The sequence below is a fragment of the Pseudorasbora parva genome, chromosome 15 (assembly GCF_024679245.1).
Source record: "Pseudorasbora parva isolate DD20220531a chromosome 15, ASM2467924v1, whole genome shotgun sequence".
Taxonomy (NCBI): Eukaryota; Metazoa; Chordata; class Actinopteri; order Cypriniformes; family Gobionidae; genus Pseudorasbora; species Pseudorasbora parva.
In genome coordinates, this window is record NC_090186.1 from 30,690,008 (window position 1) to 30,716,293 (window position 26,286).

At 36.3% G+C, this 26,286-nt stretch overlaps 2 protein-coding genes across 3 annotated transcripts in view; one reads left to right on the top strand and one right to left on the bottom strand.

The window, feature by feature from the left end:
• Positions 1-1,861, bottom strand: part of nbas (NBAS subunit of NRZ tethering complex) — a 258,738-nt gene extending 256,877 nt beyond the window's left edge. For both annotated transcript variants that reach the window (XM_067417672.1, XM_067417671.1), the window contains exons 1-3: positions 1,734-1,861; positions 1,322-1,373; positions 489-525 (exon numbers count right to left, since the gene is read on the bottom strand). In XM_067417672.1, coding sequence (XP_067273773.1) covers positions 489-525; positions 1,322-1,373; positions 1,734-1,826 — 182 coding nt within the window. In that variant the 5' untranslated portion in view covers positions 1,827-1,861. The remainder of the gene's footprint in view (positions 1-488; positions 526-1,321; positions 1,374-1,733) is intronic.
• Positions 1,862-2,059: 198 nt separating this feature from the next.
• On the top strand, positions 2,060-12,754 carry ddx1 (DEAD (Asp-Glu-Ala-Asp) box helicase 1). Its single transcript, XM_067417673.1, has 26 exons — positions 2,060-2,159; positions 2,246-2,297; positions 2,439-2,502; positions 2,618-2,647; positions 2,784-2,880; positions 5,099-5,146; positions 5,274-5,357; positions 5,440-5,523; positions 5,609-5,685; positions 5,774-5,846; positions 7,482-7,558; positions 7,680-7,794; positions 7,886-8,024; positions 8,121-8,181; positions 9,084-9,182; positions 10,065-10,154; positions 10,244-10,432; positions 10,534-10,585; positions 10,732-10,878; positions 10,974-11,065; positions 11,149-11,221; positions 11,681-11,753; positions 11,861-11,903; positions 11,986-12,081; positions 12,158-12,278; positions 12,379-12,754. Exons 1-26 carry the CDS (start codon positions 2,144-2,146, stop codon positions 12,507-12,509), a joined length of 2,223 nt encoding a protein of 740 aa, XP_067273774.1. The 5' UTR covers positions 2,060-2,143; the 3' UTR covers positions 12,510-12,754.
• The last annotated feature ends 13,532 nt before the right edge of the window (positions 12,755-26,286 follow it).

Below are 26,286 nucleotides of genomic sequence, written 5' to 3' on the forward strand. Positions count from 1 at the left end.
TTTACACATTTATAAAAGATTTGTATTTCAAATAAATGCTAATGTTTTTTCATGTCTAAACTACCACCAACATATCAAGAAGCACAACTGTTTTCAACATTTATAATAATAAAAAATGTTTCTTGAGCCCCCAAATCAGCAGATACAGAATGATTTCTGCAGGATCATAATGACACCAAAGACTGGAGTAATGATGCTGAAAATTCAGCTTTGCTATCACAGGAATAATTTGCATTTAAAAGAATATAATATCATAAAACAGTTATTTTAAATATTGTAAACAAAAATAATAATAATAATTTTATCAAATAAATGCAGCCTTGGTGAGCATAAGATCTTATTTATACCAAACTTTTGAATTATATGATATTATATCTTAATTTCTTAATATTTTAAGATGGGAGAGTTATTACTATCTATTATCAAATTTAAACACATAGCTACTGTATACTTCACTATAAGCACAACAAGTGGAGACAATAACTCACCTGTACCAAAGATAGTGCAGAATGAACCTGAAGGGTCCTGCAAGACAATATTTAGATTTTTTTAATTAACATTCTATAATCTGACTGCCATGTTAACTGTTGGGGCAATTCAAACCAGCTTACATAGAATAAAAATGTAACCAGTGTGGTTATCGTTAACTAAACCTAGTTAAAATAAAGCTTAAAGTTTGAATATTAGATGATAAACAGACTTAATGTTAGACTAAATCGTTAGAAATATTGCCTTGGCAAATAACTAAAATAAGTTGAAGTACTAAAAAAATGCTAAAACTATACAGAAATGTAACAAAATACAATATAAATGACAAAAAAAAAAAAATTACAAAAACTGTAAGAATGAGACAAATAATCTAAAAATGGCAAAAGGCACCATTTGGAAAGACATTCGTTTTATTCCAGAATTAAGTGCATACCAAGTATTACTTATGTGTAATAGACTACAAAATTTGAAATCACTAAATAAGACGTGATTAGGATCCGGTATCGTTTTATTCCAAAGGAGTTTGTTGTTTTGTTTTATTGTGTAAACATGCCAAATCAACACATTCATTCACATTGAAACACTGTTCTCTGTAAAGCTGCTTATGAATGATGGCTGTGTCTCCAGCATGTGAGCTTACAATCTACACAGCATTGGCATTACAGTCTTTTCCTTAATCTTAAAACATGTTAAATATTAATGACTAAAATAACAAGGCGCATATAATATATATATATATATATATATATATATATATATATATATATATATATATATATATATATATATATATATATATATATATATATATATATATCCTTGCTGTCCATACCTGTCACTGCCTTTGCAACGAGTGAAGAGTTGTGTTCCTTCAACCCGCGCAGCTGGGGAAAAAAAATCAAACACAAACAGCATGATTTCACAGTATTATATATCTACAGGACGGTTTGCATCAGCTGTCAAAATGTCAAATGAACAATTTAAGCATGTCAACTTGCACCTTCTCCCAAAACAAGCAGCTGGAGATTATACGTGACGATATACAGAAAAATGAATAAATTAAGAGCTGTAAATCATCGTAATGATATTTATTACATAATAATTATATTTACTTCATTTAAACCCTGGATCATGAACTTGGATACGTGGCTCAAAACAACTTGCGCAGAACTGATACACGTACATATTTCAATTTCGTGTAGGAAAAACATGTATTCGAAGAAAGTGGGTATATTTCGACAAACCTGTGTGTCTGTTTCGGACGGCCATTCTGTGTTAACAAGTAAATCATATAAAATATTCTCCTCTTCGTCCTCCACAATAATATCACCTGCCATGTTTTCAATGAATTTGATGGCGCCCACGTCACACTACGGCGGCCTGCGAGGTACATATAAAAGGGCCGATGATCTTCTCAATTTGCATCTAAATGTCTATAAGTTGTTTTCTAAACGTATCTATAACTAAAATAATAAGTGTATTAATTTTAAAATTAACTTTATATACCTCTGTTAATAAAAAACAAAACAAGCGGAACGGAAGCGAGGAAGCGCATTCCGCACGGACCGTTTTTTCCTACTAGCACCCTGTCGAAAAACAGCACACGTTACATCCGGTGGAGTCCAGAGACTCGCAGCCGCAGGAGTTTGACACCATGGCAGCTTTCGGCGGTGAGATTTACCTGTCAACATTTAGTAACAAATTGAGTGTGGTTGAACTATTTGCGGTATTCATACATGTTTGTTTTCCCTTACAGAAATGGGAGTAATGCCTGAAATTGCACAGGCGGTTGAAGAAATGGATTGGCTGTGAGTAAGAGTGTCTCTTAGTTCAAGGGTTTTTAACATTTTGACCACACTTTGAAAACCTCTGTCCTAGTTCTTACACACCTCATAATTTATTTGTCCATGCATAATTAAAGTAGGTATTGATTTTGGCTTATCTTCCAGGTTGCCAACTGACATTCAGGCCGAATCCATCCCGCTGATTCTGGGTGGAGGAGACGTGCTCATGGTGAGATCACAGTCATATCCAGTGCAGTGTCTACAGTATGTGTGTATGATCCACTGATCAGTGGTAACTGTGATCATGACTTCTGTAGTACTCAGCTGTGTGTTTATATCCACAGGCTGCTGAGACTGGGAGTGGAAAAACTGGAGTAAGTCTACCCGTTCCGTTCACATAAATTGTGTGTTTGTATAATGTAATAAATCAATCAATCTATTAATTATGTTATATATATATAATGTAAAGGATCAGTGAAATGTGAACACAAAATGATTGTGTTCTTGTAGGCCTTCAGTATTCCAATCATCCAAACTGTCTATGAGACCATTAAAGACCAGCAGGAGGGGAAGAAGGGACGAAGTGCTGTGAAGACAGGAGGAGCAGGTATCATCATTCTAATTTACGTACATAGCCAGGGGCGTAACTATAGACAGTGCAGGCAGTGCAGCCGCACTGGGGCCCGTGCGGCAGGGGGGCCCGCAGCGCACACCGGCCCATGCCCACATTGCAAACGTGCCCCTGGCGACAAAGTGACTCCGCAGAATATTGTGACACTCACATTTCAAATGAAAAGCACTGGTTTCAGATTTCACACGGCTGTCGCGCTCTACCGTCACGCTTAGGATAGGCTACTGACCACCTTTTTCAGCATGTGAGCGGAGCACAGTTGCGTGACGCTCCACTAGATATTCCGCTCTATGCCAGTGAGCTCCACAATTCACTATAAAATGTGAATTATTTGATTTAAATCTAGCGATTTCAAGCTTTCTTTAGACGTATGTTTCATGTTTATGTCATGTATTCACCGAGTTTCAGATTCTCACAGATAGAAAGCGTACATTTTTTATTTATTTTACTAAAGTACAAAGTTTTGTTGTTATGTGAGTGTACACAAATAAAAGTAGACAATTAATAGTTTATAATTATGTCTCACATTTATCTGTATGGCCAAAAATTACGGAGTATTGCAAGTTATAGGCTATCCCCCGTCATGACTCGTGAGGGGGAAAAAACAGCCGGTGCGTTCTTCAGCCAGAGGGTTAAAGAAACCGTAGCCTATTTAGTTTCATATTTATGTTTAAATAATAGCCCATAATATAATTTATTATTATTATTATTATTATTATTATTATTAATTATTTTAATTAGGGATGCATCAAATATTCGGCGGAAAATGGACCATGTGCATTCTCGGTGCATTCTTGGCCGAAAGACTTTCATCACCGAAACAATACGTCCGAAATGTGATGACGCAAACAGAAACCGCGACCTGCGTGCTGGTCTAAAGATGTGGTTCATCTCACATCTGATGAGGCATCTATGGGTTGTAACTTGAAAATAATACTTTGTTTATGTTTCTCTTGATGAATACACGCACTGGCTCCTCAGTGATACACTAACACCAGCGATTATAAAAGAAAAACGTGGGCAAAACGGTCTCTCTTTATAAACTTTGTTCAATGCATGCGAGTGCTGCCTTAGGTTCGAATATGGACAGTCATTGAAGTGCCAGAAGACGCGAATGAGAACATCTGTCTCTGTGCACTCATCCGGAAGCGCGCAGTCTCACAGCGCGCAAACATTGAGTTCTCTTTCAAGTCTTACGTTTGAACGGACAAACTCACACAAAAAGTAGCCTATGTCAACATGTCCATCTTGATGAGTCTCTAGTAATATTGTTATCTACTTTTTTGGCCTTCAGAACATCTTAAACTGCACATATGTAGATCCTAGAAATCTAAATTTTCTAGGGGGAGCCCCCAACCCCCCTAAATAACTCACATTTGGAATCTTAGTGATTATAAAAGAGTGTATTTTTTACAATTAAGGGATGTAGGCCCTACGGTGACACAGAATGAGCCATTAATATTTGATTTGTAAATAATAATAAACAACCGATATCCTGATATAGAAATGAAACCTAAACCTAAAGTGTTACTAGATTAGGGGGGGCCTAACTGCATAGCCTGCACTGGGGCCCATCATTAGTAAGTTACGCCACTGTACATAGCCACTCTTAGTTTACATTGAAATGCCAAGAATTACTATAGGGTGAACATACGTCTCCATTTTCTTCTTGTTTTTGGTGGCTTGTCCCTGACTGGAGCTTTTACTGTACATTTAAAACAATGTTGTAATACTAAAGCTATTAAAAATTATTTTCAATAATTGAAATAGAATTTAAAGATTAGATGAGATTTAAAAAATAATAGAATTAGTAATTAACTGAACCTTAGTAAGTAACTGAAATAAATAAGTTAAAAATAAGTAAGTAAAAAAAATGACAAAAGAACAACAAAATTACTTAAACTAAGCTTAATAGTAAAAAATAAAGGCTGATTCTAAACAAATAAAAAAATACTATAATAATATGTAAATAATACTTGAATAATAATTAATATTGAGTGGGTGGACCCTTTTTTTGTGAAAAAATAAATTAGTTCTACCAAAGACAATGTGACATTATCAACTTTACCTCCAATGTCTAAAGAAATTTGCTAGCATTCTTAACATACATTTCAGAAACTGTTTTACTGTGATTTGCTCTCATGTACTTGATTATAAATTCATTGATTGATCTTGGGTTTGTTGCCCACTCCAGTTTTCAATAAATGGCAGATGAACCCCTATGACAGAAGTACAGCATTTGGTAAGTGTTTAACACTTCTGTGTGAAAGGCCTAGCCTGCTTAGAACCTGAACTCTTTATTGTGATTCTGCAAGTTTATTTTAATGCCTTTGTTGCAACAAAATGATCATATTACTTTTTTTTTTCAGCTATTGGTGCAGATGGCCTGTGCTGTCAGAGCAGAGAGTTCAAAGAGTGGCATGGCTGTCGTTCAACCAAAGGAGTCACAAAAGGTAGAAGAGCATCCCTTTTGAGTTTTCTTTCAAAAAATCCAAGGGAATTCTGGACGATTCATTCTTCACTTTTTTTCTCCAGGGAAGTATTATTATGAAGTGACCTGTCACGATCAAGGGCTGTGCAGGATAGGCTGGTCCACTGCCCAGGCATCACTGGACTTGGGTATGTTACAGTATGACCTTAATCTAGTTATACCATAACTTAATACAATAATATTGTTTGTTATGCTGTTTTTACCCTCTGTTAGGAACGGATAAATATGGATTTGGCTTTGGGGGAACTGGAAAGAAATCTCACAATAAGCAGTTTGATAGTTATGGAGAGGTAAGGCTTTAGTATCATTACTTAATGAGAACCTTTTGATTTAATACTTAAGTTTTAGAGGTTTGACATGATTTATGCCTTTTTCTAGGAATTCACTATGCACGACACCATCGGATGCTACATAGATGTGGATAAAGGCCATGTGTCATTCTCCAAAAATGGTTAGGTTTGTTTTTATGCCTTTTGAGTTAATTGTATTAAAAAATGAATAGAATTTGGCATGTTGAATGTCATCTACAAACCCGATTCCAAAAAGGTTGGGACACTACAAATTGGGAATAAAAACAGAATGCAATGATATGGAAGTTTCAAATTTCAATATTTTATGATATATCTATGAACAAAGATGACATATCAAATGTTTAAACTGAGAAAATGTATAATTTTAAGGGAAAAATAAGTTGATTTCAAATTTCATGGCATTCACATCTCGAAAAAGTTGGGAGAGGGCCATGTTTACCACTGTATGGCATCCCCTCTTCTTTTTATAACAGTCTGCAAACTGTCTGTTAGGAGACAAGTTGCTCAAGTTTTGGAATAGGAATGTTGTCCCATTCTTGTCTAATACAGGCTTCTAGTTGCTCAACTGTCTTAGGTCTTCTTTGTCGCATATTCCTCTTTATGATGCGCCAAATGTTTTCTATTGGTGAAAGATCTGGACTGCAGACTGGCCATTTCAGTACCCGGATCCTTATTCTACGCAGCCATGATGTTGTAATCGATGCAGTATGTGGTCTAACATTGTTATGTTGGAAAATGCAAGGTCTTCCCTGAAAGAGACAATGTCTGAATGGGTGCATATGTTGTTCTAGAACTTGGATATACCTTTCAGCATTAATGGTGCTTTTCCAGATGTGTAAGCTGCCCGTGCATGCCACATGCACTCATGCAACCCCATACCATCAGAGATGCAGGCTTCTGAATTGAGCTCTGATAACAACTTGGGTTGTCCTTGTCCTCTTTAGTCTGGATGATATGGTGTCCCAGTTTTCTAAAAAGAACTTCAAATTTTGATTTGTCTGACCACAGAACAATTTTTCACTTTGCCACAGTCCTTAAAAGAACCTTGGCCCAAAGAACATGCCTGCGCGTCTGGATTATGTTTATATGGCTTCTTTTTTGACCTATAGAGTTTTAGCCCGCATCGGCAGATGGCACAGTGGATTGTGTTCACCGACAAAGTATTCCTGAGCCCATGTTGTGATTTTCATTAAAGTAGCATTCCTGTATGTGATGCAGTGCCGTCTAAGGGCCCTAAAGTTCATGGGCATCTAGTATGGTTTTCCGGCCTTGACCCTTACACACAGAGATTGTTCCAGATTCTCTGAATCTTTGGATGATATTATGCACAGCCTCCAGCTGTTCCTTATTATGTACATTTAACTTTTCCAGTCTCTTATTACTACCTGTCCCAACATTTTTGGAATGTGAAGCTCTCATGAAATCCATATTAATGCATTTATTTACCACGGATGCAATAAATTGATCAAAAGTGACAGTTAAGATATTTATATTGTTACAGAAGTAGCGTTAATATAAGCTGTTCTTTTGAAATGTCTGTTGATTGAGGAATCCTAAAAAAAGGACACATTATAACAGTTATTTTAAATTGTAATAGTTTTAGAACATTACAAGCTTTGATGAGCATATGAGAAACACTCCTGACCCCAAATGTTTGAACTGTAATAATGTACATCTATAATTGTTTTGTATCACAATACTTTTAGTACCATCAGTATTCTTTGCAGCCTTTAATACAAATGCCACTGTAATTGATTTCTGATTGGCCTTCCCAGGTAATGATCTGGGTTTGGCTTTTGAGATTCCTCCACAGCTGAAAAACCAGGCCTTCTTTGCTTCCTGTGTGCTGAAGGTATCTAGCATATGCACTACTAGCTACTCTTCACACAAAATAAACACTGTCTCATTGCTATATAACGTTTCTCTTACACCCCATCTTTTATTAAAATGTGTATTTGTCAATCAATTCTCAGAATGCTGAACTGAAGTTTAACTTTGGTGATGAACCTTTCAAAAACCAACCTAAAGACGGATATGTGGCCCTGAACAAGGCTTCAGACGGTCATGTGGTCAAATCTAGCCAGACAGGTGAGCTTCAAATGGCATTCAACTCTTCCTGCCTGCAGGGCTTGTATTAATGTTTCCTTGCATTCTGCCTGTCATGTGTTTTTGTCCTCAGGCAGTGCTAAAGTGAGTCAGGTCAAATCCAGTTCTAACGCCCCCAAAGCTCTCATCATTGAGCCGTCTAAAGAGCTGGCTGAACAAACTCTCAATAATGTCAACCAGTTCAAGAAATATGTTGATAATCCTAAACTAAGGTGAGTGGAGTTTGGTTTAGGAGCTGCAGTGAGTTTCTTTATTGTAGTGTCTGGGGATTTTGTGGGCGTTAACTGAACATCATGCTGTTATTGCAGGGAACTTCTGATAATTGGAGGAGTGGCTGCTAAAGAACAGCTCTCTGTTTTAGAAAACGGGGTAAGTGTCCAAAGTATACACTACCATTCAAAAGCTTGGGGTTAGTACAAATTTAGGATGCATTACATTGATCAAAAGTGACAAAGACGTCTAACATTACAAAATATTTCTATGTCAAGTAAATGATTTTGTATTCTGAATTTTAAAGCTGTACTTTTGTGTATATATATATATATATATATATATATATATATATATATATATATATATATATATATATATATATATATATATATATATATATAGTATATTCATGTTTCCAACGGTTTTCAACAGTGATAATAATAAGACATTTTTCTTGAGCACCAAATCAGCATATTAGAATCATTTCTAAGGGATCATGCACTGAAGACTGGAGTAATGATTTGAAACTGAAAACAGTTAATTTAAATTGTAATAATATTTCATAATATTAATTTTTTTCTGAATTTTTTTAATCAAATAAATGCAGCCTTGGTGAACATAAAAGACTTCTTTCAAAAGTATTAAAAATGTTACTCACGCCAAACTTTAGAACGGTAGTGTATAAATGAAAATGAAATTATATACAACTGTCAGCTTCAATGTACAATAATGATTATTTTGACGTCTTTTCAATGTAAGCATCATAACTAATGCAAATATATTAATATGGTCAAATTCAAAGGCTATTACAGTTCTGGCTTAAGAAGGCAACACTCAGTTTTACACTATGTAACCATGGTCCCTGCTCTCGCTCTCTCTCTCTCCCTCTCTCTACAAAGTGGTCTTGGACTGAAAAAGTTTGAAGACCCCTGTATTAGACCTTAATATAGAATTCAGAACATTAGATTATTATACCATCTAGAACCATTCACAGTATTAAACAAAGTTTACAGTACTATGCATTTTTTTGTATGGATGCTTTATCACTTCCTTTTTAGGTTGACATTGTGGTTGGGACCCCGGGCCGACTGGATGATCTCATATCCACAGGAAAGCTGGATCTATCCCAAGTTCGCTTCCTGGTCCTGGATGAATGTGTATGTTGAACACTTAAGCTTATGCAATTCTGTACACTTTATGCATTAAAGGAGTTCTACATGTTTTGTTAACAGCGTTCATGATATGCTGTTGATTTCACTGTAAATCATTTTGACTTGCCTCAGTTTATAAAAATAAGGCAAAAATGCATCTAATGATGTATGTGATGTATAAATATTTACCATCATCAAGGATCAGGGCCGTATCCACCATAGACATTGAGGGGGACAATTCTCCTTGAATAATTAAAAATTGCCCCCTATTTAATAATGTTGAGGCTGCTCTGCTGTACTCCATTACACACTGCTTTGTTTGTTGCTAGGATGACAAAAGTAAAATGTTACAGTTTTAGGTTGGTCTACCTCAGTGGTCTAACTTAACAGCACTGTCAGTGAGATGGCCATTCAAATCAAAGAAGGCATGGCTTATTGTTTCTGCAAATTCCAACACAAAACTTTAATTATAGCAGTGAAAGAATGCATAATAAGATGTAAGTAGCTAAACATTTAATATTTGACAACTGTTTTACGATAAAAACATTCAACGACCAGCAGTAATATCAAGTGATGAAACCGTTGCAAATAGTTTACCTCATAATATAATTGAAACTTTTATTGTTATCATTTATTTTTCTGAAATTTCCTGAAATCCCTATTATTTTTTAATAATTGAATTTGTTTAAATAAACCAATAAGACCAATACCACCTCCCCTGCTTCACCAAGCAAAAAAAAAACACGTTGGTTCCCCTCCCCCCAATGTCCAAGACATGGTTACGGCCTCGTCAAGATTATAGGTTATGTTTATCTTAACGTGGGAAAGTGTATAAAATTAATACTTTTATTTCGGTTGAATATGTGATGTGAATATGAATGTGTTCAGGATGGACTCCTCTCAGCCGGCTACACCGACTTTATCATGAGGGTCTACAACCAGATCCCTCAGGTCACCTCAGATGGCAAGAGACTACAGGTGATCTAAGCTCTGATTTGTTGTTTTCTATGAATATGCATTAGAGTCGTCAGATAGTTTTTCATTAATCAACCACTTGTGTTTTGTAGGTGACCGTTTGCTCTGCCACACTGCACTCATTCGATGTGAAGAAGCTCTCGGAGAAGATCATGCATTTCCCCACATGGGTGGATCTGAAGGGAGAAGATTCAGTACCAGAAACGGTCCATCATGTGGTGGTGCCAGTCAACCCGAAAAATGACAGGCTTTGGGAGAGACTCGGAAAGAACCACATCAGGGTACATTTAACTGTAACAAACATATTATGCCATTGTGCACTTTATTATGCCATTGCCTTAATGTACAAAAAGCCTAAATCAGTGATGCTGTGTCTACTCAGACTGATGAAGTTCATGCCAAGGATGACACACAACCTAGAGCCAACACCCCAGGTACAAATCACCAGCCTTTGAGAACATCATCCAGAAATATTTGAATAGTTCAATGCTCGTATTATCAATTGTGAACATTTCAAAAGGACCTTGACTGGGTCTGATATAAAGGTCTTGCTGTGAATCATTTTATATGGCTTTATCAGAGATGTGGTCAGAGGCCATTAAGATTCTGAAGGGAGAGTATGCCATCAGAGCCATTAAGGAGCATAAGATGGATCAGGCCATCATCTTCTGCAGGACAAAGATCGACTGTGACAATATGGAGCAGCACTTCATCAAGCAGGGAGGAGGTGAGGCGGGCACTCAGCTCGAGCTTTTAGCATCAATATACAACCGCAATCATAGGCAATCGCGTCTGGATGCAAACATTTGGCTTTCCCTACAGGTCCAGACAAAAAAGGACACCAGTTCTCTTGTGTCTGTCTTCATGGCGACAGGAAACCAAATGAGCGCAAATATAACTTGGAGCGATTCAAGGTAAAGAAAAAAATAAACTTTTATAAAATGTGCAAATTAATAACTTATCATTTACAGTCACTTTTTTACCATCCTCCCTTTAGAAACAGGAAGTGAAGTTTCTGATTTGCACAGATGTGGCTGCCAGAGGAATCGATATCCATGGTGTTCCTTATGGTAAGATTTTCTCTATTTTCAGCAAAATGGTTAGAATTAATTTTTAATGACTGATACTGATCATTTATGTTTACTTTTCCTTATCACCAATATGCAGAATGATTTTTAATTAGCTTTGGTTTTTACCACACTAAATACTCATTAGACTACAACAATAAAGCCATATGCATTATTATTGTTGTTGTCATTCAATATTAATCATTTTATATTTACTGTATTTAATAATATATTGCTTACTTTGGTTTTATTAAATAAATATCATTAATTATTAATAATAGTAACAATAACTTATTAATAGATTCATATACCATTATTATTTATGCCCATTTGATTTGCAAAATTATTGCAATTGCTTAACGTGTGACATTTATTAATAGTTAAAAATTTTATCAAGCCCATCTGAAATGAATTCAAAAAGAGACCGTTACAATATTGTTGTTTTTTTTGTTTTTTTTGCAGTGATAAATGTGACTCTCCCAGATGAGAAGCAGAACTACGTTCATCGCATTGGAAGAGTTGGCAGAGCGGACAGGTGACGGCGAGCGTTTATCTTGTATCAATACGTGTAGATTGCAATCTCTCTTCATTTCTGATTACATTTGGTCAGCGTTTGAGTTCATATTTGCAATGTCACTACAGGATGGGTTTGGCTATATCCCTGGTTGCTATGGAGAAAGAGAAAGTAAGTAAGAAGTACAGGAGAACTGGTGGAAATGTAGAAATGTATTTTATTTGTGTGTTAATTGTGCGGTGGGTGCACACAGGTGTGGTACCACGTTTGTGCCAGCAGAGGAAAAGGCTGCTATAACACCAAACTCAAAGAGAACGGAGGATGCACTATTTGGTACAACGAGAAAGAGGTGAGACCTGCATTTACATGACGTTAACAATATTCACACTTATTTTATCCTTGTTCTAACTGTGCTTCCATTTTAGCTGTTGTCAGAAATCGAGGAACATCTGAAATGTACCATCACTCAGTGTGAACCTGACATCAAAGTACCTGTTGATGAATTTGACGGCAAAGTGACTTATGGGAAGCGCAGGGCTACGGGAGGTGAGTGTCTGTCTGATGTCATGTTCTTAGGCCATTCACAATGTATCTGTCACTTATCTCCATATTTATTTTTTCTGTCACAAATACACACACCACCCAGGTGGTCTCTATAAGGGCCATGTGGATATATTGGCCCCAACCGTACAGGAACTGGCCAACCTGGAGAGAGAGGCACAAACTTCCTTCCTTCAGCTCAGCTATCTACCCAACCAGCTCTTTAAAGCATTCTAGAACACACTCGCACGCACCGCACTGCAATGAAAGCGCCAGAGAACAAGAATATTAAATGTATTTAATTTCTGGTTCATGTGGTTTGAACGCAAAACATTTTTTGCTTGTGCTGTTATTGACTTGTAATATTTTCTTTAACATTTTAAATATCAAAGTTAAATTAAATGTAATAATTGGTTTTGTTTTTCCAAAGAATTAAGTTCATTATGCAAGTGGTCAATCTGAAATAAATACTAATAGCATAATCCGTCTGGTCGCTTCAGTTCTTGTGTTTACAACATGAGAGCAGAGCTCATCTTTTCAGTATTCGAGAGATCTCTGCTATCCTACATCAAATGCTTTTATTTTTTACAAAATACAAAAAAAAATGTTTTTTTATATAATTAGAGCTAAATAATTTATTAAAAATGTATTTATATCATAGGCTAATGTTACTAATTACAATAAGTATATAAACGTTATACAGTATATGTTAAACGTCAATTTACTGCGACAAATAACAAACCCATGAATAAAATTAAACAATATTTGTAAATCCCCCAGCAAAAAAAAAAAAAATATATATATATATATATACATACATACATACACACATATATATATATACATATACACATACATATATACATACATATACATATATATATATGTTTGTGTGTGTGTGTGTGTATATATATATATATATATATATATATATATATATATATATATATATATATATATATATATATATATATATATATATATGTATATATATATATATATATATGTGTGTGTATATATATATATATATATATGTATGTGTATATGTATGTATGTATATATATATGATTGTATAATCTAGTTTCATGCCTGTCAAGAACACACTCTATGCTACAGTACCTAATACCTAACACTAGATGGAGGGCTTGTCCTAATGGAGAAGCTCCCACTCCCAGATGTACATTGTCCGGTTCATTTCATAAGCACTGCACTTTTATTTATAGTAGAGAAAAAGTCCGAAAGAGGGCAATGAAGCTAAATGTCATTAATAATCTAAAACTGCGTCAGTGTACTTGCAGTAACCCAGCACGTGTGTTATTGCAGACTCCTGTTTAAACTCAAAATCACACACACAGGAGGACATCTCTCTGTAATTATTCCCAAACTAACAGCAGTGCTAGTAAACAACCCTGCATTTTAAACTAATCCACAAGACCACACACACACACCTCAACTTACATTCCTACCCTAAATCTGATTATATAATACGGTTACTTATGGATTCATACAACAGATGGGACATCATGGAGCCGGTCAGTGCACAAACACTCTGATCAAGTTCCTGTTTAAAAGGAACCCATAATATTCAATCTGAACCAGAACCAACTTATAGAAAGTAAGATGTTTAAAAGTTTCTATTTAACTTCTCTTTTCATGTTATGTAACTGCAGTAGCTCTGTATATATATGAGTGTGTGTATGTTTCCACTCCCAAGCATCTTTGGGAGAAAATGGTTTCCAGCTGCCAGAGTGTGTGTCTTATTTCCAGTGGTGAAATGGTGACACTATACGTTTGTCCGCCTTTTGCTCACTTCCTAAACCCCGCAGTCTCACGCTTAACCCATTCAACATGCTTCTCGGAAGGCTAATGACACATTTCAGACAGATAATATAGCATTTTTTTTTCAAGTCTGAAGGCCATTTTCTTCACATAAATGGTAAAAAAGAAAATCATGAAAATGTAACCAGGGCCCACAGCGTGATTAAAAGCAGGCTTTTTTGTGCTAAAGATCTGTGGAATTGATTTAAATGTGTTAAACATAGCTACTGGCCTGCATTCTAATATTGAAATTAGTCCAATTACGTCCAAATATGCCAACTTCCATACTATACACTCTCAGAAAAAAGGTACAAAGCTGTCACTGGGGCCATACCTTTTCAAAATGTATACTTTTTTTAACCTAAAGATGCATATTGGTACCGTAAGTGTAAATATTAGTACCTAAAGTGTACATATTAGTAGCTAAAACTGTACCTTTTGAAAAAGTACCAGCCCAGTGACAGCTATTGTAACTTTTTTCTGAGTGTATATTATGTGGGCCGAATTCATAATGATCATGAAGGGTATTCATAAAACAGTGGGTGAAAAGTACCCAGAAGAGATTTTGTAGTGTGCAGTTGATAGATACTTTCTATCCCATTAGGCCAAAAGTGAATGGCAGTGAAGACCAAACTCACACCAGTAACAACATGGCGGATGTAGCACATTCAAATTTCGTTCTTACTACATAGATTGTACTTTTAACAGTCAAAAAGTAAGTTTTAAGCCAAATGTTGTGCCTGCTATACAGTATGTGATTTTTGGACGCAGTGCAAATATTTCATAAATGAGCACACAAGAGGCGGGGCTTGTGAAACTTTGTGATTGACAGTTTCAGGCCTAGTTGAAATTGTCGAGTCAAACAGCTACATGAGTTCAGTCACATTCCAGGAAGCTGTTAACGGTAAAGTCTCCACCTTTCTTTACCCAGTATTGACTGTTGTGAGGGATTTATGTTGGAGCGACGGCTTCCAGTTAAAAAACAAGACAGGAAGTCCCGCCCACACAGCCCATAGGGCATTTCCTCTGCACCTGGTAATGAGAAATGCCCCTGTGGCAGGTAACAGAGATCAAATATGTTTAACATGAGAGGTAACCAAAGTCTATTTTAAACAGCATACCTGGTATTTAAAAAAATAAAATAATGTTAATTGTGCCAGAACGTTGTCCAACAAGTAAAAGGTTCTCCCACAGTCCTCCTCCTCCCTTATACTTGCTCTATCAAACACACCATGGTACTTGTGTGAGTGATGTTTTGCTTATGCTGAACCAAAGACTTGAGGTAAATTACTTGAGTTGCAACATGCCTTGATGATGCAAATGTAAGAGCAGATTTTCACACAGAGACAGGAGCAGATAAAGGACACAGGAAGTGCTATAATCTAACGGGAATTATGATTTAGCGGCTGTAATCATGATTGACTATGATCCTCACCAGTTTTAATGGTGTTATATTCCTGTGTGTGTATGAACTCTCAGACTCACCCCTGAGGCTAAACGAAAGGTGCACTGAATCAATCTGACAGCATGATTCACTGCTAAAGACACTTTTTTACATACACACACACACAGACCACATAAACTGTTACTAAGAGCACAATCTAAAAGTGTGAGATGAATTTATATATATATATATATATATATATATATATATATATATATATATATATATATATATATATATATATATATATATATTATTTTTACCAAATCAACATATCAGAATGATTTCTGAAGGATCCTGTAACTAAAGACAGAGAAGAAGAAAATCTGCATTGCATTACAATAAATGTCTTAAAGCATATAAATAAATATGGGTTGAAGACCCTGTATATATATGTAATACCCTGTTTTAGAGCGTATATATTATAATGTTTGCATTACTTAAAATAGTGCTGATATGACAATCAATGCAAGATATTATGTGTCGGAGATAGAATCAATAGAAACTATACTCTATGTAATATACACCATACTTTGATGTATGTTTACTATATAAAATCATAAGACTCCAAAGAATAGTATTTCTTTTCATTGAGCATCACTTGATGACAGAGAGAGGAGGAAGGAGGAGGAGGAGAGGGGAGGAGAAAGGGGTGGGGATACTCATAAATGCCGAAGTCTTGAACTGTGCCCACATTAAACGGAACAGTCAGAGTTTAGTTTGTCACTAATGAATGGTTTATCTCAGTTCTCTCGATCTCTCCCTCTCTCTTTCTCCCTTTCCATACCCATGGGTGACATTCACAAATGTGCTTTGATCTGCTGCCAGACAGCACAAAGCGTACTCCAGGGAGATGAGAGAAAGAAGGGAAGGGAAAGGAGGAGAGAGAGGAGGAGTAAATGGATTTCAGTTACTGTAAGTCTTTAAAAACTCCAGTTTCCTCAGGGATCTCTGGAAAAACTGCAACCCAGAGCCTAATACCTGACTACTTTCTTTATAAGGGCTGGGTGGATTTGTTGGTTGTTCAATAGACAGACAGACAGACAGACAGACAGACATCCCAATCAGGCTAAAAATAATGACGACCGTAATAGAGCCCATCGCGCTGTACGGGAGTGAAGTCTGGGGTCCACTCTCAGACCTCTACATGGGACAAACACCCAATAGAGACTGCAGACCGAGCTGTGCAAAATCTTGCTAAGAGTTCAGCGCAAAACCCCAAATAATGCCTGTAGAGCAGAATTAGGACTATACCCCCTGGTGATAACCATTCAAAAAAGAGCCATTAAATTCTATGTCCACTTAAAAAATAGCCAGACCAAACAAATCATTAAAACAAAACAAAAAAAAGACACTTAAACATTGGACAGACGAAACAGACAAACAGAGTAAATTGGAATGCTATTTGGCCCTAAACCGAAAATATGAATTGGCAGGATACCTGAGTAAAGTGAGCGACCCTAAGCTGAGGAAAGTCCTGACTCAGTGAACACAGTCTGAGCATAGAGACAGGCAGACACAGACAGACCAGGCTGCCGAAGGAAGAGCGACTGTGTCCTCACTGCACAGAGTAGCAGCTGGAAACAGAGATACACTTCTTGACATTCTGCCCCAATTATAAAAACATTACAGACACATACTATCCCCTTTTCACAACCCATCAGAAAGACTTCCTTCAAAAATCAAATATGGTCAAACTCTCACTCCTGCTAGGAGAAAGCCCAGAGAACGCAAACCTGGCTGCCAGATACGTGAGGTCCTGTCATGACAAAAGAGCCTCCAGCAGGACAGAGCTACCAACTGTGTAAATATTAGAATTTACATTTTTATTGCTATGTTTATTTTCATGTAATTTTTATTTTATTTGTATTATTATTTATTTCGTATAGTGTTATGAATGATTTGGCAATGTAAAGATTTTTTTCACCATGCCAATAAAGCTATTTGAATCTTGAAATCTAGTCAGACAGACAGACAGACAGACAGACAGACAGACAGACAGACATATAGATAGATAGACAGACGGACGGACGGACAGATAGATAGATAGAAAAACGAACGGACAGACAGCCAGACAGAAAGACAGGTAGATGGAAAAACAGACAAGCAGAAAGGCAAACAGACAGATGCATAGATGCATCTTGATTATTAAATCAATAAATCATATCAGATCTGGCCTGCTGCCGTTATTCATGGATCAACAGCCCACCCAACTAACCGCTACTTAACTATCATTCATATTACCTGTCAAGGCTGACAAAGTTTCAGGGAGCTTGTGAGAAAGTTGATTTAGTGCTTTAAGAACATTCCTTTGACTCATCACTCTGTGTCGGTGAGGATGACCCTAAACCCAGCGTGAACTTTGACTCCTCACCCGAACCCTTCCTGGTCGACCCGCTCAGAGCACTGTGACCGTCCAGCAGAGAGGACTCACGCTCATCCGTCTAACGATCTGTCTGTTTCTGCACTGCTGTGTATTGCTTGTGCTCATGTGTCTCTGTTGCTCTGTCTCTTCTCAAAGGCTTACTCTCATCCATCAGCCTGAGGATTCCTTCTCTTTCTGACCCTCTATCAATACTGAACTCACTCTTTCACTGACCCCTCATTCAATCCCTCATTCATTTATTTTTGTGTCCTCTGTCTCCATTGATGCAATGCTAACGCCTCTTGTTTCACTCTTGGCCAGTTAGTTATTTTTCTCACTGTCTTATGATAAGTTTCCTGATTGATCTGTTTGACTGTTTTCCAAGATCGTTAATGTCGGCAGCCATTAGGCTAAACACTTGTGGAAACTACAGTGCAACTTACATTGTCTATCTTCTGTTAATTATAGAAACTGCGTTTTCTTTAAATTAAAATATGTGGCACCAAATTCATCCTTCTGTTGTTAATCTGCACCTGCCTCATTAGCAATTGGCAAAAACTGTCATCGACAACTATTTTGATAATCGATTAGTCGGCTTGAGTAATTTTTTAAGACAAAAGTAACATTCTTTGATTCCAACTTGTTTAATGTGAATATGTTCTCTCATATGTGCTCATATTAGCCACCTCGTAAAATTAGTACGAATTGCCGTGAGATCGGGCTGCATACACCGGTAGGCAGTGACCCACCTTACCGTGACCACGATGCGGTCACCCAGAATTTATAGTTTACCCACCTCTTTTTTTACCACTACACCTCTGAATATATATATATATATATATATATATATATATATATATATATATATATATATATATATATATATATATATATATATATATATATATATATATATATATATATATATATATTCAGAGGTGTAGTGGTAAATATATATATATAGGTTTTTTTATGTAGTGAAATGCCAAATTCTGATGTCAAATTTCTAAAACTAAAAGGCAGAATTGGTAAAACAAACTTTTGATCACTAATGTTTTTGTTGTTGTTGTTTTCCTATACTGCATTTGTTCATGTTTAATAATAATAATAATAATTTGTTACATTTATATAGCGCTTTTCTGGGTACTCAAAGCACTTTACATATAGAAGAGGGGATCTCCTCAAACACCACCAGTGTGCAGCACCCACCTGGATGATGTGACGTCAGCCACATTGCGCCAGAACACCCGCCACACACCAACTGATTGGTGGAGAGGAGAGTGATTAAACCAATCATTATATGGGGATTATTAGGGGCCATGATGGACAGGGGCCAATGGGCAAATTTGGCCAGGATGCCGGGGTTACACCCCTACTCTTTATTGAAGGACATCCTGGGATTTTAACGACCACAGAGAGTCGGGACCTCGGTTTAATTTCTCATCTGAAAGACGGTGCTCTTTGACAGTATAGTGTCCCCATCACTATACTGGGCCGTTAGGACTCACACAGAGCACCCCCAGCAGGCCTCACTAACACCTCTACCAGCAGCTAATTGGTTTTCCCAGTTGGTCTCCTATCCAGGTACTGACCAGGCTCAGCCCTGCTTAGCTTTAGTGGGAAACCAGTGAACTACAGGGTGATATGGCTGCTGGTTTAAGTTTTGCTTTGTAAATCAATCAATTCAATCTTTAACTATTCACTATTGAATGTAAAATAGCAGCAAGAACATCCTACCTAACATACTGTTTGTTATGTTTGTTATGTACAAAAGAAAAACAATCAAGAGAGTAGGGAATGACATGAAAGTGAGAAAATAATAACATAAATGCTACAGGGCCATTTCATTCACTCTATATAATAGGATACAACAGCAAGTGAAACGAAAAGTGTTAAGGCAGATTGCACAACCTACCCACACACACACACCTAGACAACTCAATACCTTGTCTCTGATTTCACCCAGAACATATTGCTCCACCGCCTCATCTGTCAGTAGTGGGATGGAGAGATGACTGGCGCCTAAATCCTAGCAGCTGTGTCTGCAGCTAACGGCCCCCGTGCTCATTAACGGCAGGAGCTGGACCAGCGCGACAGCCCCTATATCTCACTCACTGCAGCTAGCCGTTATCCTTAACGATAAGATCCTCTAACGCCCACTGGGGTTAGATGATACTTTCATTCATGCACTAGGTTGGTGGAAACTGGATGAGGAGAGAGAGAGAGAGAGAGAGAGAGAGAGAGAGAGAGAGAGAGAGAATGATTTTAAGAAAGAAGCACTGCAAAGTCTAGACTGAAAATTTTGCACATATTGACATGCTGCTATAACATTAGGGTTGAAACTAACCACTCTAAACGGGACACATCGCCGACAGGTATCACATCATGAGTGGGTTGACTGAAAAATCACAGCTGGTTCTGTGACAGCCCTTAGTTTTTATCTTTTATAAATATGTCTAAATATACACATTTTGAAAATCTAGATTTGAGTTTGATTATTAAAAAAATAGAAATATTGATTCTAATTAAATAAATATCAACATATATATTAAAATTATATTAGCATAAATGTATGGATAAATTTGTATAAAGTTTTGCTTTATAGCTATTGTATTGTGTAGCCTATATTCAATTCAGAAGATAATTTTTCTTACACTAAAAGCAAAACTAGAGCAAAAAATGCCATAACAATAGAAATATCAAACATTATTATTGTTTATAATATTTGTTTTTCATTGATATTTGTTTTTGGGGTGTTTTCATGTTTGATGAGAGGATTTGAGTGGTAATTGCTTTTCAGCCACTGGCCAAAACATGATTGGTTGGAGCGAGAACGTGCTACGATTGGTCAGCACGATATGGCTGATTAGCTTAAGTAGACAGTGAGTGGAGTCTACCTATTTGTGAATTTGTGTGAGTCTAGACTAGCCTGACAAGCCAGACCCACATCGAGATGTTTGGTCTGGAAACTCACCATTGACAGGGCTCAATCCGAGGGGTGGGATAAACGGTTGTCTTTCAAACTCCCTCTGCACACGATACGATAGCGCTACCAACCAGAGCAACGAAGGTGAAGCGAAGCTAGCTGACAGATTAAACTTTCGCCGTATTTAGTCGGCAAAACTCAGAACACATCTTCCCTTCTTAAGAATGACTTCAGTGCCGTTCTTTGTTCTTTTCTCAGAGAAAAGCTTAACTCCAAGTCTTCCAGAGTCGCAGTCAAAGCTGATTCGAAAGACCGCCGTTCGCCAGCTTCTGTGTTTACTAGAAGCATGCAAACGCAACTCTGCCGTCATTGTTAAGTCCCGCCCACCGACTCTATACATGATGTGATTGGCCTGACCATAGTTTGGCATTTACAGCTCAGAAGTTTATTGAGAGTTGCTAGATGACACTCGCGGCAGATTTGATATGCGGCAGATTTGATAAGTCTAAACGCTAGAAAGTATAAAAAATCCACGCGATTTACAAATGTGAAGAGATCCACAAATGCAGAGGAAGCCATCAGCAAATGCACAGGAAGCGATGCAACTTATGCAAGGCAGAGTTGTGTTTTTGTGACATCAAAATATATGTGTGGATTTTTTTGTTATTCACAAATGTCATTGTATTTATTTTTGAATCTAATTCATTTTTGTGAAACTCCTGCATATATTTGTGGATCTCATTCTATTGATTTGTGAAATTATTCATTTTTTGTGAATCGCTTTACATTTATTTGTGGATAACAATATAATTGTTTGGAATAATGCAACAATATTAGTCACGCCATACAGCCTGAGTGCAAGGAATTGCGGTAACTAGACGGGCCGAGGTTTATGCTCATTAACAATCATTTCTATCACCAAAGGTGCTATAACTACTTTCTTATTTGATGTAAACTAAGGAGAGAATAAAACGGCGCATAAGGCAAGAGAAGCTGTTCTACCTTTCATTTTATGTTATTTGTAAAATGCGGTGTACGCATCCATAGGGGATGCTATTGCTCTTTTGTTGTGGCTTGTGACGTCAGAGCTCGTAACTCGGAGTAAGCTACATTGATCTATAACGATACAGGTGGGAAGTCAAAACGAAACTAAAACTGGTAAGTAGGCTAAGACTCTAAAACTTACTTTGGTAACAGGTTTGAATGTTTGAGCTTGATGAATACAGTCCTATTCCCGTATTGATAAACATTAACAGAATCATTAACTTTCTCGTTCTCTCCATCAGAGCTTCAGCTATAGGCTAGCCTACTTCCCTATCTGTCTCTATAGTGTTTCAGCAAATAATCACACACACACACACACACACACACACACACAATGAAACACATGAAACAATGTATTTACACACACAAATAGTAGATTTATGCCATAGATGAAGAACAGCCAACAACAGAACAAAAGTAACCCCCTACAGCGATGTATCGTTTATATAGGCTAATTCTTGAGGGGAGTCACCTGACATTGTGTGTGTGTGGTGTGTGTGTGTGTGTGGGGGGGGGGGGGGCATGTTTTTGTGACAAAAATGTGTATAATGACATGGGTATGACATAGGATATTACAAGGAGAGGGTGAAATATGAGGACATTGGCCATGTCCCCACTTTTCAAAATGCTTATAAATCATACAGGATGAGTTTTTTTAGAGAGTAAAAATGCAGAATGTTTCCTGGGTAGGTTTAGGGGCAGGGGCAGGGACTTGTGATGTCAAAGCAGCTCTCCAAAGTCCCAAGTGTTCCTTGATCTAGGGTGACATTGGTCCAGACAACAACCAGCTTTTTCCCTATGAGCATTCAGACACAAATCCAGGCACAGAAATGCATATGTCAAAAAGAAAATAACAAAGCTAGCTAGTCGGTTACAGTAATTCACCCACATTATCTGGTTTGTCCTGTATTCAGAAAGAAGGACAAATTAAACAGTTTCTAAAGACAAGTGCAGACACGCAGGTTTATATGAGCTAAACCTTTACGCAATGTGCCAACCGTCAGAGCGAAAGAATCCTGATAAAACATGTCTCACATCTACGCAGCTTTCAAGAGGAGAAAATATGAAAGTAAGCACACAGGGGTGTGGGACAGACTCAAGCCGCCGAAAGTTGCAGACAACATAAGATGGACCGTTGACTGACATAGTGGACCATCGTGAATGTGTGAAGACATGCTTGTGAAATCCAGTCTTTAGTGGTCCTGAAAAGTTAGTTTGTTAGACTGACTGTTCATCAGTCTCTCGATCTCAATTTCAATTGTCAAATTTACTTAGTTGGCATGAGTAATATTTTACATTTAAGCATTTGCATCAAGTCAAATATAACGAAAACAGGGTATAAAAAAAAGAAGCATGCAGTAGGAAAAAGATAGTGTCCCTGTCTCTCTTTAACACTACCTGTTACTTACTCTCTTTTACTGACTGTTACAGTTATTGACATTTTTTAAGGCATTTTTTATTTCTCAGTGAAAAATGCATAGACAAAACAATGTTAGTACAAACAGAAGAAAAATATATATTCAAATTTAAATTTTGAAATAAGAATTTTAACAAACTTTTTTACAGTCTCATGTTGACAGAGGCTGGATTTATTTGATCAAAACTACAGTAAAAACAATACAAAAAGTATTACAAATTAAACAAACTGTTTTCTAGTGTAGTGAATTTAATTTAAATGTAATTTATTCCTGTGATTATTTTTTTTAGCATCATTACTCCAGTCTTCAGTTTCAAAAGATCTTTCAGAAATCATTTTGTCTTATCAATGTTGAAAACAGTCTAACATTTAACAACTGCTTAACATTTTTCTAAACTTTTTTTTTTTTAAATGACATTTTGAAATAGAAATCTTTTGTAACTTTACTAATTTACTGTTACTTTTTATCAATTTAATGCATAATATATAATGGCCGTTACAAATAAAGCTGTTTTTTGAAAAATCTTTTCAAAACTGATATAATGCATGTTTGTTTGAGTCATGAACAATGTTAAAACAAGTTTCAGTTGTTAAATAATATTTATTTTAAAGTGTTTATAGGCAAAATAAAAAACACTAGTATAATGTTATATATTTTGTTGACTTGTGTACTTACATTATTCCAAAAATGTTTAAATCTAGAGAAATAAGCTTTTTTTTGGACACAGACCATGCGTCGCCCATTGATGACATCATACCGCGTTCCCCTCGATTTCCATATGCATTTTATTAACCTCAAATTTGTTATTTTTGTTTTTTTTGAAGCAGATTCAGATGCCTGCTTCATAATAAACCTAATTCTTTTTCTATGTAGATTTTACATTCATAAATGTAAATTTACAAATTGTAAACCTGTATTTATAGTATTATTACAAGAGATAAAGCATTATTTACTTACAATTTCTGTCTCTCTTAACAAAAAAGCTCTTAGAACAATGACAGTTTGCACATCCTACAAACTTTTCACTGTACTCAATTTGTAATTGTCCTTTAATTTGTGTAATGTCATCTTTTCTCCTTTTTGTGCTATTTTTCTTTTATTTGAACTATGGTATTGCTTAGCCTGTTTTTTTTTCTTGTTTTTTTCTTTTTTCCTTCTCTTTTTCTTTCTTTTTTTATTATTTTGTAATCATTGTTCTGTTCTGATTTTGTACCATAGTGCAAATTGAATGTTCAAATAAAGCTTAAAAAAAAACAAAAAAAAAAACATTTTATTTGATAAAAAATATGGAAACACCAGAGACCCTTTAATATATCATGTGTTTTATAGATAGGTGCGCAACTGTGGATGCATTCATCAACAAAAAAATACTCATTGTTATATAGATCAACATATTTTTATAGCGTTTTCGTGATTTTCTGTGAGTGCGATGTTTTACTCTACTGCAGTGTGTAACAAGTGTCTCATAGTACCCCACATACGCATGACCGGAAGAAGAGGAAGCGGTCTTCTGCGGCATAATAAAAGCATTGAATAAGTGACACCATTTTAAAATTTTATCTTTTCATTTGTTCGGATAGTTGCACTACCTGATATTTTGGAGTTTTAAGATAACAACATTTAAAATGTATTATTTAAATAATAAACTAAACTAAAAATGATTTCAAACTGAATATAGGTTTTATAGAATAAAGTGGTATATGCAATGAATTTATCAAATAATTTTTAAATAACGTAATACATTCAGACATACAAATATGTACCATGTCATCAACCCCTAAATAGAAGTAATCATTTCTTTTGATATAAATAATTATAAAATATATACCATTTCCACAACCTAAAATGTTTCTTTATGGACTAAAATTGTGCTATTTCATTCAGTGTAATGACTAAGCTAGGGAAAGAATAATGAATATGACAATGACTAACTGTAAAAATGAACACTACTAATTCAATTTTCTGCATACATGGTGGTCATGTGTGGCTCTGATAGGAAGGACTATTAGATAATTCCTGATATGCTACCCACATAATCCCTCTTTCTCAATCTCTCTCTCAATCCCTGACTCATCTTTCACATTCCTCGTGCATTCCAGCAGGATTAGCTGATCCCGCCAGTACAGACCTCATTCATGCAGAGAGAAACAAAGAGAAAGTGTGTGTGTGGGAGAAAGAGCAAAACTGCATTTTTTTATTTATTTAATGTGATGGAAAGGGGTTTTCTGCCCCAAACCATTCCTCCCTCAGACCAAACAGTAGGCCTGCATTGTGCAGTCTACCAAAGTCTGTTCTCAGGAGAGCAACCTGTCAAATGACTGAAGAAACCAAACACTCGACGGATGATGTTTGACTTCTGGCATTTCATGTGTCATGCTATTGCACAGCATATTAACTCGAACACAGAATTATCAAACAGCATAAACGATCCCAGAAGATCCTCCCACCGCCACAGACAGACACACACAATCACACAACAAACAAACCTGTGGCTCAGTGTTCAAAGGCATTCCACGTATTGATCCAGTCTATCAGCGCTTGAATAACGGAGCAGAAAGAGATAAAGCCTGTTTATACTGCGTCTCTCTCTCATTTGTCTCAGGTACAACAGTCTGTGTGTTGAGTAACAATTTAAACATTCTTCTAAATACACATGAGTTTCATGAGATCATTGCACCGCCAGAGACGACTGAAGTCTAGCTGAGCACTCTTTTCTGATACTGTCTAGCAAGAGAGTGAAAGGGAGAAAGAGAAGCACATGGAGAAAAAAAAGACAGGAAAATGGACCGGATGACAGAAAGAGGATCATTGTGTCTTGAGGGTCAGTCTAGGGGCAGTGTTCTGTTTGCTGATTGGTTCAGATCATTCTCAGCTGGAATGACAGAAAGATAAATAACTTAATTGTTCCGAAATGTTTCGATTCATACAATAAAAGTACTCTGCAGAGTCATAGGGACATAACATATTTGTTTTGAAATAGAAATCTCAATTTCATGATC

What these genes read in the sequence shown, in the direction of transcription:
- ddx1 (XM_067417673.1), top strand. An exon ending in GTTGAAGAAATGGATTGGCT is followed by an intron (nt 2,298 to 2,438) that starts GTGAGTAAGAGT and finishes CTTATCTTCCAG; the next exon opens with GTTGCCAACTGACATTCAGG. An exon ending in ATAACTTGGAGCGATTCAAG is followed by an intron (nt 11,066 to 11,148) that starts GTAAAGAAAAAA and finishes TCCTCCCTTTAG; the next exon opens with AAACAGGAAGTGAAGTTTCT.